The sequence below is a fragment of the Cebus imitator genome, unplaced genomic scaffold, assembly GCF_001604975.1.
Source record: "Cebus imitator isolate Cc_AM_T3 unplaced genomic scaffold, Cebus_imitator-1.0 Scaffold218, whole genome shotgun sequence".
Classification (NCBI taxonomy): Eukaryota; Metazoa; Chordata; class Mammalia; order Primates; family Cebidae; genus Cebus; species Cebus imitator.
The window spans coordinates 2,018,249-2,035,273 of NW_016107533.1; the positions used below are offsets into that span (position 1 = coordinate 2,018,249).

The following is a 17,025-nucleotide window of genomic DNA, read 5'->3' on the forward strand; positions in this document are numbered from 1 at the left end:
TCCAAAAGAATGTTTTCTTCAAGTGTTTTCTATTTTATTTAAAGGTACTATCATCATGTAAGACTTGATACATCAGCAATCACTTCGGAAACTTAAGTCCTTTGCCTGGTCTATGTTCATCCAATCTCCTTGATGTCACTCCTATCAGCCATTTTACTGGTTTTTAAAATCATGTCCTTTATTACTTATTGATTAGACTAAAAGAATAGTGTGGTTATTTTTTTTTTTTTTGAGATGGAGTCTCCTCTGTCACCCATGCTGGAGTGCAGTGACATAATCTCGGCTCATTGCAGCATCTGTTTCCTGGGATTAAGTGATTCTCTTGCCTCAGCCTTCCATGTAGCTGGGATTACAGGTGCTCACCACCCTACCAGCTAATTTTTGTATTTTATTAGAGACAGGATTGAACCATGTTGGCACGGCTGGTCTCGAACTCCTGACCTCATGTGATCTGCCTGCCTCGGCTTCCCTAAGTGTTGGGATTACAGACGTGAGCCACTGTGCTCAGCATGTGGGGTTAATATTATCAAAGTTCTTTTTAACATCATGTCTTCACTTTCACTGAAAAGCCATCAAGGATTCTGTCAGTGATGTTAAGGATTATATTTTATTTAACCTCTATACAGGTGCAGTTGGTGCCAGGCTTGGTTGAGCTCAGTTGCCATGGGTGTTGGCTGCTAGTAGCTTCTATGTGCACATTTCCTGGAGGGTTACCTTAGTCTACAGGAGCTACCTGGCCTAGAGATACTGGGAAGTTATTGCCCATCTACCCACCCTAAGGGGGGCAAGCCTCACCCCTTGCTTCAAGGCAGGAGAAATTCTGTGGTGCTCTAGGGTATCTTGTGGGATCAGAGACTTCATACTCTTTAAACCATATTTTGCTTGCATTCTTCTCTTCCCTTGTCTGCTTCCCTCACTCTCTTATAGGTTTGTTCTGTAAATTGCTTATACAAGAATCCCATCTTAGGCTCTGCTTTTAGGGAAACCTGACTTAAGCCAACTTCCATGGTATTTCACACAAAACAGGCACTCAGATGTTTCTTGAGTAAATAAATAGGCTCTCAGATCTCTCAGAGAGGCTTTTTGTTCAAATGTAGTTGCCTCACTCAATATAGGTGTTTTTGCTTATTTTCTTCTTTTTCCTAGTTTCTAATAATTAGCTCTTATCATTTCCTCTCAATGTAGAGATTTTGATTTGATTGCATTTATAAGACCCTCAAATACTTTTGAAGATAAATAAACTATAAACGTGATTGAATAAATGCACAAAGCTATGGAAATGTTTCTGCAAAAGATTTGGAAGACTGCATAAAACACATGGCCAATACAGAGTGTGAAGCAATGGCCTTCAATATGGCAGAACGAAAAAATGGAGATTTTTTCCAATGATATCTTGCTCTTTTCATTGTATTTTCTAAGATTAATTTTCTTAAAGTGGCATTATTATCAAATAAAAATATTATAAATTATTTGTATTTATATTGTTGAATTTTATGTACATTCAAGGTATTAAATATACTTGCAGATACTCTGTAGGCATTCTTTCTCACAGTTGCATAGACACATTGTTAACATCTCTCACATAAGAAATACAAACAAAAATCCTTTCTAGTATTCAAGAAGTGCATTGTATAGTGATTTGAGAGGCACAAATGACACCATAATATAGTGATCACCACATAAGTTATATACTGTTGTGAATTTAAAAAACACAATGGATAATACTTATATACATGTACATACATATGCGTATATGCTTGTGTTAGACATATTAAAAAAGTCAAAAAATATCAAATTTATCTACAATAATTCATGAAAAAAAATCCAAGTAAAAGCTTACTGGTTCTTCAAGCAACGGGGAAAGGATTCCCTATTCAATAAATGATGTTGGAAAAACTGGCTAGCCATATGCAGAAAGCTGAAATTGGATCCCTTCCTTATACCTTATTCAAAAATTAACTCAAGATGAATTAAAGACTTAAATGTAAGATCTAAAACCATAAAAACCCTAGAAGAAAACCTTAATACCATTCAGGACATAGACATGGGCAAAGATTTCAAGACTAAAACACCAAAAGCAATGGCCATAAAAGCCAAAATTGACAAATAGGATCTAATGAAACCAAAAAGCTTCTGCAAAGCAGAAGAAACTATCATCAGAGTGAACAGACAACCTACAGAATGGAAGAAAATTTTTGCAATCTGTCCGTCTGACAAAGGGCTAATATCCAGACTCTATAAAGAACTTAATCAAATTTACAAGAAAAAAACAATCCCATCAAAAAGTGGGCAAAGGATATGAACAGGTACTTCTTAAAAGAAGACATTTATTCAGCCAACAAGCATAAGAAAAAAAGCTCATCTTCACTGGTCATTAGAGAAATGAAAATCAAAATCACACTGAGATACCATCTCACACCAGTTAGAATGGCAATCATTAAAAAGTTAGGAAACAACAGATGCTAGAGAGGATATGGAGAAATAAGAACGCTTTTACACTGTTGGCTGGAATGTAAATTAGTTCAACCATTGTGGAAGACAGTGTGGTGATTCCTGAAAGATCTAGAACTAGAAATACCATTTGACCCAGCAATCCCATTACTGGGTATATACTCAAAGGATTACAAAACATTCTACCATAAAGACACATACAGACGTATGTTTATTGTGGCGCTGTTCACAATAACCAAGTCTTGGAACCAACCCAAAGGCCCATCAGTGATAGACTGGATAAAGAAAATGTGGCACATATATGCCGTGGAATACTATGCAGCCATAAAAAAGGATGAGTTTATGTATTTTACAGGGACATGGATGAAGCTGGAAACCATCATTTTCAGCAAACTAACACAAGAACAGAAAACCAAACACTGCATGTTCTCACTTGTAAGAGGGGGTTGAACAATAAGAACACATGAACACAGGGAAGGAAACATCACACGCTGGGGCCTATCAGGGGTGGGGCTCTAGGGGAGGGATAGCATTAGGAGAAATACCTAATGTAGATGACAGGTTGATGGGTGCAGCAAACCACGATGGCACGTGGATATCTATGCAACAAACCTGCACATTCTGCACAGGTACTCCAGAACTTAAAGTATAATAAAAAATAAAATACCAAAGAAAGTTTATTGGTTTTTGAGGAAAATGAGAAAAAGTAGTTTCTAAGGTATTTCTGAAGAATTCAAGAGCTACTCTCAATACTATTATGCCAAGAAATTTAGAAATGAAAATACTGTATAATCTATGTACATCATAGAAAAGAGAAATTTTCAACTTTTTAAAGAACTATAGTATCAAATTTACTTTGCAATAGCTTCTCTCTGATAATTAAAATATAATTGATGATTGATAATTAAATATAATTAAAACACAATGTATTAGATAATGAAAATATAATGTATTAGAAAAACAAAAGTGCTATAAAATTAAAGTTGCTTTGAGAATTATGTGCCACTACCTAAGGTAACTCAAATTACTATAGAGTTTTACAAAGTTGAGGCCTTGATTATTTATAGGAAACATAATTCGCTGGCTTTCAAAGTCATTAGGCCATAAAAATGTTTCATGCTCAAAATATTTTGCATTTCTGAAACTTATCTGTTTATATTTTCCAAACTGATTAATAACTTGTGATTAATTCTTAGTTTTGGCAGCCACCCACACATATATTCACTCCATCCCAAATGGATAAATAACTTTCTACCTGACATTTCTAATGGTAAATGTATGAAATAGTTACTACCATGTTCAGTGTAATGTTCTGAATAAAGATCCTGATACAGGTGTATTAGCATATTGCCTCTTTGGCAGAATGTGCCTTCTCCTTTTCTATTCTCTTTAAGTGTTTCCGTGGCTAAGTGGGTAATATTTATAAGACTCTTTCATAGAACACCTGTCATCAGAGTGCATTTAAAGTGCTTCTGGCTTAATCCCATAATATACCTGAGGCTAAGTTATGACAAAACAGATAAATTTAGACTAGTCTTGAGTGATTAGCCTGAAATCACAAATTAATCCAATTGCACTCCTGAAAAAACAGCAGTTCTGACTCTCCCCAACCAACACCCCACCCCCACCCCAGTCGGTCCCTCACTGGCCAGGCATTGCTGGTTCCCACCTGTTGGCACAGGTTATAGGGGCAGAATGTATGCTCATTACAATGTGTGGAGATCACAAAAGGATCAGCTGTACCTACCTATATTTGTCTCTTCTAGTTTGTGTGGCCTTAATTAGAAAAATTAAGTTGGTGATTTTAAAATATCTTTTTAAAAAGTTAGGGATTTGGTTAAATTCTCAATATTCTCTATTTTAAAAACATGCAAATGTGGGTTTCAGTATGACACCACAAAATAAACAATGGCTATATGTTATGCAGAACAGTTAGAATAAATAGCCATGCAGCCTTGGAGAATTGCCAATGTTTTCTGGGTCTCTGTTTTCTTATCTGGTGGGCTGGAATGGTATAGTACTCCTTTAGCTCCAAAATGTGGTGATTTGATGTTCCCGAAATGGGTTCACCCCCACCTCTCTTGGCTCATCCCTCTGAAGCTCTTAGCCAACTCGGCCTCTGGGGCTGAACTTCTCCAGTTAGAAGGAGTCCCCAGTAGATGATGTTCCTCTTCCATATCAGAGAACAGCTCTTGGGTCTAGTCACATAAATAAACCATTCAGACTCAGGCTCCTACTTGAAAATACAAAATATTTTCCCTTTACTAATCTATATAAAAAAGAAAACTTATTACATTATTTTGTTACAATACAAATAATGTCATTTGACTCTTCATTTAAGTGAATGTAAGAATCTCAGCTCACTGTCGCTTTACAATTGATATAAGTATTATTAGAACAAAATCATTGCTTACAATATTTTTTTCTCATTTTCAGCTTTTCCAGGGCGTTTTGTCTCTTCTACCTCAAGTGCACTGCAGAGACCACTAGTTAGAGTAAAATTTACCACAAGGAGACACAGCCATACTGTCATTAACTAGCTGTGCTATTTAACTTTGTCTAAGGGATGGCCTGTGCTCACAAAGTCTGGGCTACATCTCTTGTTCACCTGATCTTAATTAGCCTGAGCTAGAAGTTGTTTCCCAGCATCTTGTTCCTTGATTTATCTTTCTCACCAGTAACAGAATATGAGGCAAGGGTAGAGGGTTATCCTTGCTATACAACCTTACCCTTGAGGGCATTTGTTTGATATGAACATATATTAGCCTTTCCTCCCTTTTCCTGTCTTACTACATTGCTTCAGCAACTATATTTGATCCAATTTTAGGAGACACCAAACACCCAAAGTCAGCTATGGAGCTCCGCAAACAGGAATGCACAGATAAATCCAGATCTGCTTATTTTTATCCACCAATTTTAATAGTTGGTTTTGTAAATTCAAGCAAAGTGTTGGAGAAAGTTCTGCAAGTGTTGCTTGGAACCTGAAGAGGGTACACAATTTCCTAGTTATTAATCTAGAAATGTCAGAATTAAGGATGGTATCCCTTATAAGCTCTCAAGATAATCCTCATGGAGACATTCTGAAGAAATGTCATAGCAAATAAATAAAATAAGATTTTATTTATATGTCAATAATTTTATAACAAGCAATAAGCATGAACCAATAGTTTTGAATACAGAACTTTTAACATGTTATTTTCAAGGTATATGTTTACATTTATAGATAAATCCAAGCCAAAAAAAGATGCTTTATTTTCTGCCTATGACCAGAGTTAAAACCATTATTTAAAGTAATTTTTGACTTTTTCTTGCTAGTAAGACATATTCCTGGTGGAGGGATATCAAGTCATAGTTTTAGTGAGAGCAGAATTATGAAACACTCAATGTACATTTTAAAGGTCATTTTCAGTTTTGACACATAAAGATAAGACAGTTGTATCTCCTGTTTTAATGTGAAACTAACAAAATTACTTCCTGAAAATTCATAATTATCAATTCTTTTCTCTATAACACTCCTCTCCAAAATACAAGCCTGTGAAGGATGTGCAACTGCAGACAATTGTTAGTGTTTCTACCAGGCCCTGAAATCATTTCCTTGAAACAGTGAGAACATTTTGTAGCTGTGAAGTTCGTACCTTGGAAAAAGCTATCTTAAAGCAAGAAGAAACACTATTTTTTTTTAGATGGAGTCTTGCTCTGTCACCCAGGCTGGAATACGGCGGCACAATCTCAGCTTACTGCAACCTCTGCCTCCCAGGTTCAAGCAATTCTCCTGTCTCAGCCTCCCAAGTAGCTGGGATTACACCATGCCTGGCTAATTTTTGTATTTTTAGTAAAGACAGGGTTTCACCATGTTGGCCAGGCCAGTCTTGAACTCCTGATCTCAAGTGATCTGCCCGCTTTGGCCTTCCAAAGTGCTGGGATTACAGACATGTCCCACCACAGCAAATGAAACACTACTTTTTTAATCTTTTTTTTTTTTTTAAGATGTGGTTTCACAATGTTGGCCAGGTTGGTCTCAAACTGCTGACCTCAGGTGATCCTCCCGCATGGGCCTCCCAAAGTGTGAGCCACTGCACCCGTCAACATATTTTTTCTGAACTATACTGTGAGGCAGGTTTGACCTGCATTACTGTCTTGCTGTGTTCTACGAAGTTTTCATAGACAATGGCTAGACTACAGGAGCATAATTTCACTTGAAAAATATCCCAAGTCCCATAAAAACAAATAAGCTTAAGGAAAATTTTGCTTAGATGAGTCCTGTTATATATGTTGATTTCATAGAAGCAATGATTTCAATGTCCTTTTACCTAATGAGATCAACATACCCCAGTACTTATTGAAAACATAATTCACTACTTGTGCTGTCTTAGGTAAAGTATATCAACCAGTTCAGAATCAAACCAGAAGAAACACCAAGTGTTTTTACATGAAAGTCCTGGTAAATTTACACATGATCAGCATGATTTGTTTATAAAACCAATTTTGAGGTCTTAGCTACTCCACAATGATGATACCAATCTTCGTCTTTTTCTTTAAGGAAAAGGAAATACTCTACTGTGGGCCAAGATGGCCAGGGGCAGATCTGTGTTATTTCTAGTTAAATGATTACAAGCTTGCTTTGCTTTTTATACACTGAGATTCATGCCACGGATCAAATATTGAGTCAAGAAAACTTCAAACAATGGTGCAGTAAAATAAAAATTGTTTAAGGCCTGTAAAAACAGAAATCTAGTGGTAACAGGAGGCTATATCAAAGACCATCTGAGAGTACTTTAAAACCATGGAATGCAGTGGTGTGGTTGCAAGACCAGAAAGACTGCTTTGGTCCCAAGATCTCTTCCCAACATAGAGTCTGCATTATGGGTCTCCTAAAGAGGGCTTGTGCAAGAACTCTGAGAAGGAATGTGACCTCTGCTCACAAGACTCAGGAGGGTCTTTGCAGTTGGGAGCCTGGAGGCTGGAAAGCCTTGCAGAGCAAAGATATCCCGAATCTGCCTAGATTCTCAGAATATGGAGTAACTCTTACTGCTCTGTATCAGCAATGCTCAGGAGATAAAAGCCCCTTGATGCATTGCGTGTGGTCAGACTTGGTGGTGCCTTATCCACTGTGCTTCTATGTAGATGTACCTTGATAACTATGGGTGGTAAAAGTCAGTGTCCTAAGTTAGCATTTCTTAGAAGAACCACACATATGCAATTGAATACTGCAGACTCACTCTTGCCTCCTCCGTCATATCCCACAGTAATTTAGTTTACCTTTCTCATCTCCCCTCACCATAGCCCTCAAGATTAATGAGATAATGCACCTAATGAAAGTGTGTGGAGCCCAGAGCTCAGGGCCAACACTGTCCCAGTGAGCTTGCATTGGTCCCCTTGGACCCATACTGTGAAACTATACTCTTGTTTTTGTCTATTTCTTTTCTCACTCCCTTGTCACCACTGGGACTAGGGGCTCCCAGGTACAGGTTGGGGCTGGCACCCAACACACTATCTTGCAGACATTTAAAAATACTTAATTTTATTATCAAGTTAGATAAACACTCAAGCTTCTGGGACATTAGAAAATGGGAATGGACATCTAAATAAAGTAAGATTCAGGTAAAATGGAAATAAAATAGATTCAATGGAGTGGTAGTGAAAAAAGTCATTTTATCATAAATAATTTTTCTCGATCTATTAGATATTCTTCTTAATCAAGTCCTAATATTCTGAAGCTATATACTTGTATTCCCTTCTATAAACATCTTGAGATCACTAGTCTAGGGATGAGAATAATGATCATAGCTAACATCTACATGGCATACTCCTCATCACAGCCCTGCAGGGTAGGTGTTATTATAATCTCCATTTTCTAAAGGAGGCAACTGAGGTGCAGAGTGGCTGAGGAATTCACACAAGATCACACAGCTAATAACTGGTAAAGCTGGGATTTAAATTCAGGAAATCTGGGCCAGGTGTCATGGCTCATGCCTATAATTTCAGCACTTTGGGAGGCTGAGGAGGGTAAATCACCTGAGGTTAGGAGTTTGAGACCAGCTGACCAACGCGATGAAACCCTGTCTCTACTAAAAACACAAAAACTTGCTAGGCATGGTGGTGCATGCCTATAATCCCAGCTATTTGGGAGGTTGAGGCAGGAGAATCATGTGAACCCAGGAGGCGGAGGTCGTAGTGAGTTGAGATTGCACCATTGCCCTCCAGCCTGGGCAACAAGAGAAAACTCTGTCTCAAAATACTACTACTACTGCTACTACTAATAAATGAATGAATAAATAAATGAAAATGAATTCAGGCAATCTGGCCCCAAAGTCGGTGCTGCAACCTCTGTGCTAAATCCCAAGTTGCTTGCACTGTAAGATTTAAGTAGACATGCTGCTTGCCCTGTCCTCCAGTACTTTAGTAGGCTCCCAGCTCACGGAGGAAAGGTGTCCCAGCCTCTTTGCCATCAAGTGAGGGCTGGTGCAAAGAAACACATTATGATGGGGGTCACGGGGCCTGTGCTGTTTAAAATGCAAGGAGTCCTGACTCCAGACACAGATTCAAAGTCAGCTTGGAGCTTCAAGGGAAAGTAAAACCTGCATAAAAATGTTGGAAAGAGGCATTCAAGAGGATGGTTGCATGGAAACGACAGGCACAAGCAGAGAGGATAAACTGAGAACAAGACAAGGCAGGATAGAGAAGTAAGTTACAGGAATTTAAAACATAAGGTTTCTGCTCAGGATCAAAATTAGAATCCTGCAACAGAGTGCAAGAGTGAGGTGTCATCTTGGTTTAACCACACAAATTTCTGTTTGGGGCAGTAACTAGTTGGTTCACCAGTAAATGTCTTTTTTCAGAGGCCCAGAGGAACTTCTTTTAAAAAGACCAGGGTAGCTTCACACTAACTTTGAGATTATTCAGACATGCATTTAATGTGACTATAAAATAAAAATTCAAGGTTACATTAAAACAATTATTTTTTTTTCTTATTTGGGGGGAGAGTCTGTTAGGAATATTAAGAAATCCTACAAGGAACCTACATCTTAGAGGGAATTTTTATAATGCCAGTTCTTTTGTGGTATTTCTTGTTACCATCCACGAACACACTCTGCTACCTGAAATAGTCTACTTTTCATGAAGATACTTCTCTGGGTTTCCATGCAGTTCCTGTTCTTTTCCCTCCACCACATTCACTCTCCTTCCTCACAACTCATGCCCCAATTTCCTTACACATTTTCCTGAGAGTTTTGTTTCCAGTGCCCTCCTCACTACTCATGTGAACTTCTCTCCACCGGCATCAATTCCAGCCACTTCTCTTATCTAATATCTCTCCACTTACTTTGTTCCAAATTTTAATTCTGCTGAACCCTCCATGAGTCTTGAACCTCTCTTCTGTTGACTTCTTGTTCCTGCAGTGCCCAGGTTCTCCTGGCCTTTTTCTGCCTCATGATGGGTTGAACCCCCTCTTAACCTCCAGGAAGGCCCCCCTGACACGCTGTTCTCCCTCATTGTGATCTGAAACATTCTCTCATTTGTAGCTTAGGGTAAATATTCAACATTCATTGAATTCTAAAAACTGTGTGAATCCATAAAGGATGTAAGACTAGAAAATGTGTCAACCAAACATTTTGCTTGCAGGGCTTCAAGAAGATAAAGTAAACAAACAAACAAACAAACAAAGGCATATAAAAGATCCAAAAAAGAAAATCAGGAAGTTGAGAAAAACAAAGAGGCTATTAATTTCAGATACATATTGTCACAGAACATTGTTAAGGTTAAGAATAGCTTTTAAGTATAAGAAGCACATTACTTCTACATTTTATTAAATGAACACTTTGTAAATAAAGATTTAGCAGCTTAAATGATAATTAAAAACATAAAATCAACTAATCGAAATTTCATACAGAACTCTGGTATGGTACTTGCAAAAAGATAGTGTTGCTATTGTGTTATAGAAAACTACACAAAGAGTTAAAGAGAAAAAGTAAAAGAATTCATTGATCAGAATCATATGTCTTTAATAATAATAATAGCAGTGATTTTAACATGTTTCTATAATATTTGATATTTTTGAAAGCATGTTCAAATGTGACACCCATGTTTGAAGCTCACCATAATAGTGAGATATTGGTAGAGTAGTAGCTACTACCTATTTAATCACTGAGGAAAACCAACAAGTTAATAATTTGTTTAAAATTAAATGTTCTGCTCTCATTACAGTCATTATGTCTAGGAATAAAATACATGAAACTTAATATATTTTGTTTCATTTAAATAGCCTTAATGATTATCAATACCTTCTTGGTCAAACACTCATAACTGAAATACAAGAGTTTTTGACACTGGGTCAATAAAAAATGATTTTAAATTCCTAGATTTTTCTCATTATTGTTTACTGCAAACTTTAGTGAAATAGAAAAATTATTGGTTTTAGCTTTCAGAATGTGCATATGTATGTATATACACAGGCATACACATACAAGTACATTTATATGTCTGAAAAGAGCAGAGTGCTACTTAACTCTTGAGCTGAGAAGAAATGGTGGCACTCAGGTGGACCTAAATGTAAATATGTAAGAACACTCATGTCTTAAATTCATTTGCTTCTCATTCAAGTAGCTTATAAAATAGAAGAAATCACTGAGCATATATGGACATAATCCAAATGCAGATGATCATTTGTAAATGTGGATAATATAAATAATATCTGCTCTAGCTACTTCTTTTGATAAACAGGGCATTTGTGAAAGAGCAGTAGCAATAACGACAAACTATGCCTAAAGTGTCAATAAGTACTATTGCATTCTTTCGTTTTTGACATTGTTACTCTTTATAGGAGATAAAATAAAAGTAATATAAAATTATCTGGACTATACACATTTATAAATGGAGTAAATTTACATAAAATAGTGGTTGAACTTTACAATTTAATTCCCTTCATTATTATCATGAAAAATACATGTTTAATTTATTCTTTAATCTGCTTTCTTATGAAATGCAAGCTTTGATATGGTACAATTTTAATTTAAAGTATTATTATTTTTAAAAGGCCTCATTTAAATATTTTTTCAGTTCAGCTAGTACCTAACAAGTCTGTCATAATTATCTTACAAACCAAATCAAGAAATGTCAGTGGGTAGGTGGTAGGGTTTAAATACATTTGTACATGATTCGATTGTCACACTGCAAGGACATCAGTGGTGGAAAAGATGGTTGCCTAGGCTGGCATTACACAGGGTTGCCAGGCCCTGATGGAGACAGAAGGTAGGCTTATCAAATTTTAAAGTGGCATAAAGCTGAGAGATATTTCATTGGAAAAGAGGATTCATATCATTTTTTAAAAACAAAAAGCCCTCAAACAATAGAATGGTATTAGGGATTAAAATCCAGAAAGATGAACTTTAACAACAAGGATCAGTTCCTACTCTGTGATTCAAAAAGGCAACTGTAGAATGACAGGATAGGTAAAATCTGACTTAGGAGTTTTCATTAAAATAAAAAAGGAGGAGCATTTAATTGACCACCTGTCAGTACGAGTCAAAAGTGCAATACCAGACAAAAAAGCATTGGCTCAATCTTAGGCCATAATAGAAGCAGGTTGTCTGTGGTACGGGGTGTACTTGCCTCATTTTGCTTTGCTCTAAGTAAGACTACATGTATCCAGTCTCATTCTTGACACCTTGGGAAAGTCAATGAATGTTTTCTGGCAAAGACTATTGGCATGTTGGAGAGTCCAGAATCCATATAAGAGAACAAGCTAAGAATATTGGGATTTTATTAACTTCATAAAAGGTAAACTTTGGTACAATACACCACTGACCCTCAAATACTTGAAAGAGTATAACGTAGTTGAGGAAACAGACTTTTTTTACGGAAGGCAGAACTGGGAATAATAAATGAGAATGTCTAAAAAACATATTGGGTGTTAATGATAAAAAAGAATATGAGACTAGAGTCAGAAGCTCAAGTTTAGGCAAATCATCTAAATACTGTAAGTCATGAAATTCTCATCAGCAAGGGAACAGAAGTTGACAGTACCAGTAATATTTAGCACAAAGACTGCCATAAATAATCATCTGAGAAAGCACACAAGATTTTTTTGAGACTTTAAAATGATTTGAAAATGATAATAGTAACAGTAAACTACAAGAATGGGGTGTCTATTGTTCATATGAAGCTGACTGTTTGCCATAACACTGCAGGGCTTCCTTTTACTGGGGAACGATGAAATTGAACTGGACTCAAAATAGAAGCTTATTGCTGTACTACCAATTGCAATTACAATTTATTCGCAATTTTGTCTCAGTTAAAGGCAATAAATGGCAATGAAAGGAAACTTACAAAAGGCCACTAAAGTCAAAAATTTAATTTGGATAAAGAATGTATTAATATCCACAACCTTTACAGAATTAATAAATAGGCTGGACCCCCACAAAGATACTCATCAACTTAACTCAAAAACTAAAAATATGACCAATGTGCTGTAGATCAAATTAGGGCTAATTCATTTTATCCAAACAATACCTCTACACTTGTGCTGCCAATCTTGAGAAAATATAGAATTTTCTGAATTGCCAAACCTCTGTCACAATCTCAAATCTCGAATTTCAGCCTTTGGATACTTGATATTCCCCGATGCCCATCTGCTTGCTATATTCTGGTTTCATTTTCATTAGCGTTCTGAAATAAGTAGCCCCTGAGTTAGTAATGCCTACCAGTTGTTCCAAGTTTACTTACCCTCTGACCCTCTTTTCCAGGTGGACCTTGGGGGCCTTGTATCCCCAGGGAACCCTATGAGGAAAAAGAGACACTTGTTAATAGACTGTTTCAAGTCCAGCTGCCTCACAAAGAATGTTGTGTAAATTAATAATTATTATGTAGATTAAAGCAAACCTTTAAAGTGATTTGAACTCTTTCAAGGTTAAACTATATAACATATTAATAAAGATGAATTGCCTTTCTTTGACTGGTTTATCTTTGAAGCTACCTAAGAAAAAAAGGCAGTCCCACATCAGGTGTGAGACCAAATGTTCACTGCCAGTGAAGAATCCCATATGATTGGAACCATGTTTCAACAAACCACCATAAGTAAGTGATAACAATATATGCAAGCAGAAAAAAAATACCTTTTTATACATTTAAACTCTATAAATAAAACTACATTTTTGGTTGAGAGTAACTTTGTAAGTGCCTTCTAAAAAAATGCATGATTATGGTGTTTGCATCGAACATGTATCTATCTACTCATAACACTGAACTTTTAATGTTAAAAATATTATTTACTGCTTTCTCATAATAATGTAGAGTGGTAGGGAAAATAAACATTCTTTTTTCAGATCATAAAGAAGTCCTAGGAAATCCCAGGTGGTGATCTGGAAGTCAAGTCTTCTGATTCTTATATTAGACAGAAATTCTTATTCCACATAAAATTAAAAATGATATTGCCATGAAACAAAAACTTCAGCAGTTATGACTACTTCTGTCCTGCCACTTCTTTCTTCCCTAATCAACCATTAAATGTGGGAGAGTTTAGTCTTATTTTCTTCTCAGTCCACATTCTCTCCCAGTGATTTCATATATTTGTGGGCTTTGGATTCTCTAGATCAGTGATTCCCAGATCTACAATTCCAGTTTATCTCTGAGCTGCCTTCTGACCCACCACCTGCTTGATGGAACCTCAGCTACCTCACAGGCATCCACAGTTTACCCCATCAAATGCTGAACTCAGGATCCTCCCTTCAAAACTAGATCCTCTTCCACTGTGCCCCAAATCAATAAATCCACATTCTCTTCATGCTCATGCCAGAAGTCTAGAACTCATTCTCCATACTTGACCCTCTCAAACTTCTCTCTCACATCCAGTTATCAAATCTTATTGACTTCATCTCCAAGATATGTTTGAATTCATCCATTTCTCTCCACTCCTGTTGCTCCCATGTTCTTGCTCAGCTGTAAGAGCTTCCTAGTTGACTCTACATACCCCTCCCTCCATTCTCATCACAGCCAAACTAATCTGAAGAAAACCATACTTAATCTTCCCTGATTTGCCACTTGGAAACAATGTCTTCTTTCAGTCTCTTAGTGCCTTGCACTTTTACTTTAAAGTACTTTCCACTAATTCATTTAAGTGATTATTCATGTAATGATTTGTTTCTCTCACCAGGCTGTAATCTATAATGCAATTGATATCTTATTCATCATGGTATGTGCCTGTTAATGGCCAAATGACAATTCATATTGGGGAACTCATCCACTCTAATATAAGTAAGTTTTTGGGTAAAGGCATTAATTTTCAAAGTTTTCCAAATATTTATGATTAACCCATCATCTATTAAATGCCTTAAATGATTTGAAACAAATGAAAAAACTGATAATACAAATGCAAATAAATGTAAATTTATTCCCCGAAGAAATTCTTTTGTTATCTAATTTAAAAATAATTAAGATTCATACTTATAATATGGCCTTTTTCTAAAAATTGATGGCTATGTTGAAACTAAAATACCAGATGTACTAATCATGATCCATAGTTACTTATTATGTATATATTCATTTTTAACTTTTTAAATATAAACTACATTTTCATAAATGTCGTACATGCATAATTTCACCATCTAATTTAACTTTAAATAAAAAAGTGATATACGCATTTTAATTTTTCATTCAGATGACATTCATTTGCTTAATATTCTCAGAATTCAGTATACATTATTGTAACTAATTTTTTTAAGTGTTAGTACAAAAAAAGTCTGTATATGTCATCAGTTCTAACTGTTCCTCCAAATCTTTCTTATTCCTTCTCCACAACAGTTGAATGAAATTTATGCGTTTATCACTCTCATATCTTTTATCTATATTAGGAGCAATTTAATGTTACAGGGGCATATGATGCCAATGTTTTATTGATTTAGGTAGGAATAAAAACCAAGGAAAAAAGTAATCAGTTCTGTTTGTAATTAAAAACAAAAAGACAACAAACCTGCCAAATGATATATAATCAAGTAATGTTGGATAACTAGGCCAAGTTTAGTATGGCAAATTCCTCATGTTTATAGGAAAAACAAATTTTGAAATTCAAACATACCAAGTATCAATTACAATATAATTACAGAGAGTTGTGTCATTTTTTTATAAGACTGAGACAATCTTGGCTCTAGATTAAACTCTTCTCTCCTACCCTTAGAACTATTTTTTTTTAAAGTACAATTTCCATTTTATTTTTCTCCAGAGAATAGTTGTCTTCAATCTTTTACTCAGCTCCTTCCATGGGTTTTGGTGAGGGTCGTGGGGCAGCACCCGCAGGTCTAAATCGGGGTGGGGGTGTTCGGTCCTTGTGGGCTTCAGGAGATCGATTCCTGACTACTTTGCTGTGAATTGCGCAACTCACACAGTAATGTAGCTTCACATAGAGCTTGGGAAGTACATAGGCATCAAAGACACTCGCTTCAGAAATATCCCTGACTGCTGCAGCCTCCACTATGTTTCGAATGATGAATTTCTTAATGGCCTTGTCCTTGGGCACTCATTGGGTACAGTTTGTGCAGCGAATAGGCTGAACATGGCCGCGGCCCTTTTTGGCACGACCGTTGTTCCTTCTTTTCTTTGTCATTTTGGAAGCTCGCAGCAGAGAAAGCCCCTTAGAACTATTATCATTTCATGAATAGTAAAACTAATATATAACAATTTTGATATTCTTCCAAATGCTGAGAGCTTATTCAGTCTTTTTAAACATGAGTTACTAAAACATATACATTCCAGGGAGTATACTTAATTCTGAGACACATATAATAAAAAATCTACTCCCTTTACTATTTAAAGAAATTATGTAGCAAAGTCTACTTAATACAAGAATATAATATTTGATTTTGAAGGTATTTAACAAATTCAAAAATATTTATGATAATCTTTTGTATGTGAGACCCAAGTAGTAAGATACAGTACCAACTCACATACGTAAACCACTTAAGTGCCTCCTAGATGTTCATGACTCTGATCGCCTCCTCCTCAGTTTTGCTGTCTAGGACCCAGCTAGGGGTTTATAAAAAATTGGGGAAATTCTTTTTTAATCCTTGATAAATCATTCACTATTTGAATGATCCATGACCAATTTGTAATTCTAGCCATGTTCTTCTCATCTTCAGAACAGTTTTGAGCAGAGTATAGAACATTAGTTGACATCGACAAAGTAAAAATAATTTTAATATTGTCATTAGTGAAACACAGATAAATTAATTGTAGAAAAATGTCTATTCCCAAACTAACAAATTAAAATCCTGAGAGGATTATTTATAATGATCCAGGTCACTGTTCCTCCCATTTAGTAAAGTCAAAAAGTGGATTTATCTATCACTTATTATGAAAATTACAGACATACTTAATCTCCAGTTTACCTAAATTGAACTTCGATGGAGCTTAGCATTTGTCTCAGAATCCCCTTCCACAGTTCTTCCTTATTCTGGCTTTGTAAAGGTCATTATGTGGGTGCTTTATTTATCCTTTTAGATGACTGTGAGCTCTAGAGCATCAGTCCTCAACCTTTTTGGCACCAGGGACAAGTTTTGTGAAAGACAATTTTTATGAACACTGATGGGG

General features: G+C 36.0%; 1 protein-coding gene and 1 pseudogene across 1 annotated transcript in view; both read right to left on the minus strand.

The window, feature by feature from the left end:
* COL19A1 (collagen type XIX alpha 1 chain) overlaps positions 1–17,025 on the minus strand; it is a 338,927-nt gene that overhangs the window by 137,618 nt on the left and 184,284 nt on the right. Inside the window, exon 14 of the mRNA XM_037746028.1 lies at positions 13,171–13,224. Within this exon, the coding sequence (XP_037601956.1) occupies positions 13,171–13,224 (54 nt within the window). The remainder of the gene's footprint in view (positions 1–13,170; positions 13,225–17,025) is intronic.
* LOC108318379 lies at positions 15,638–16,061 on the minus strand (annotated as a pseudogene).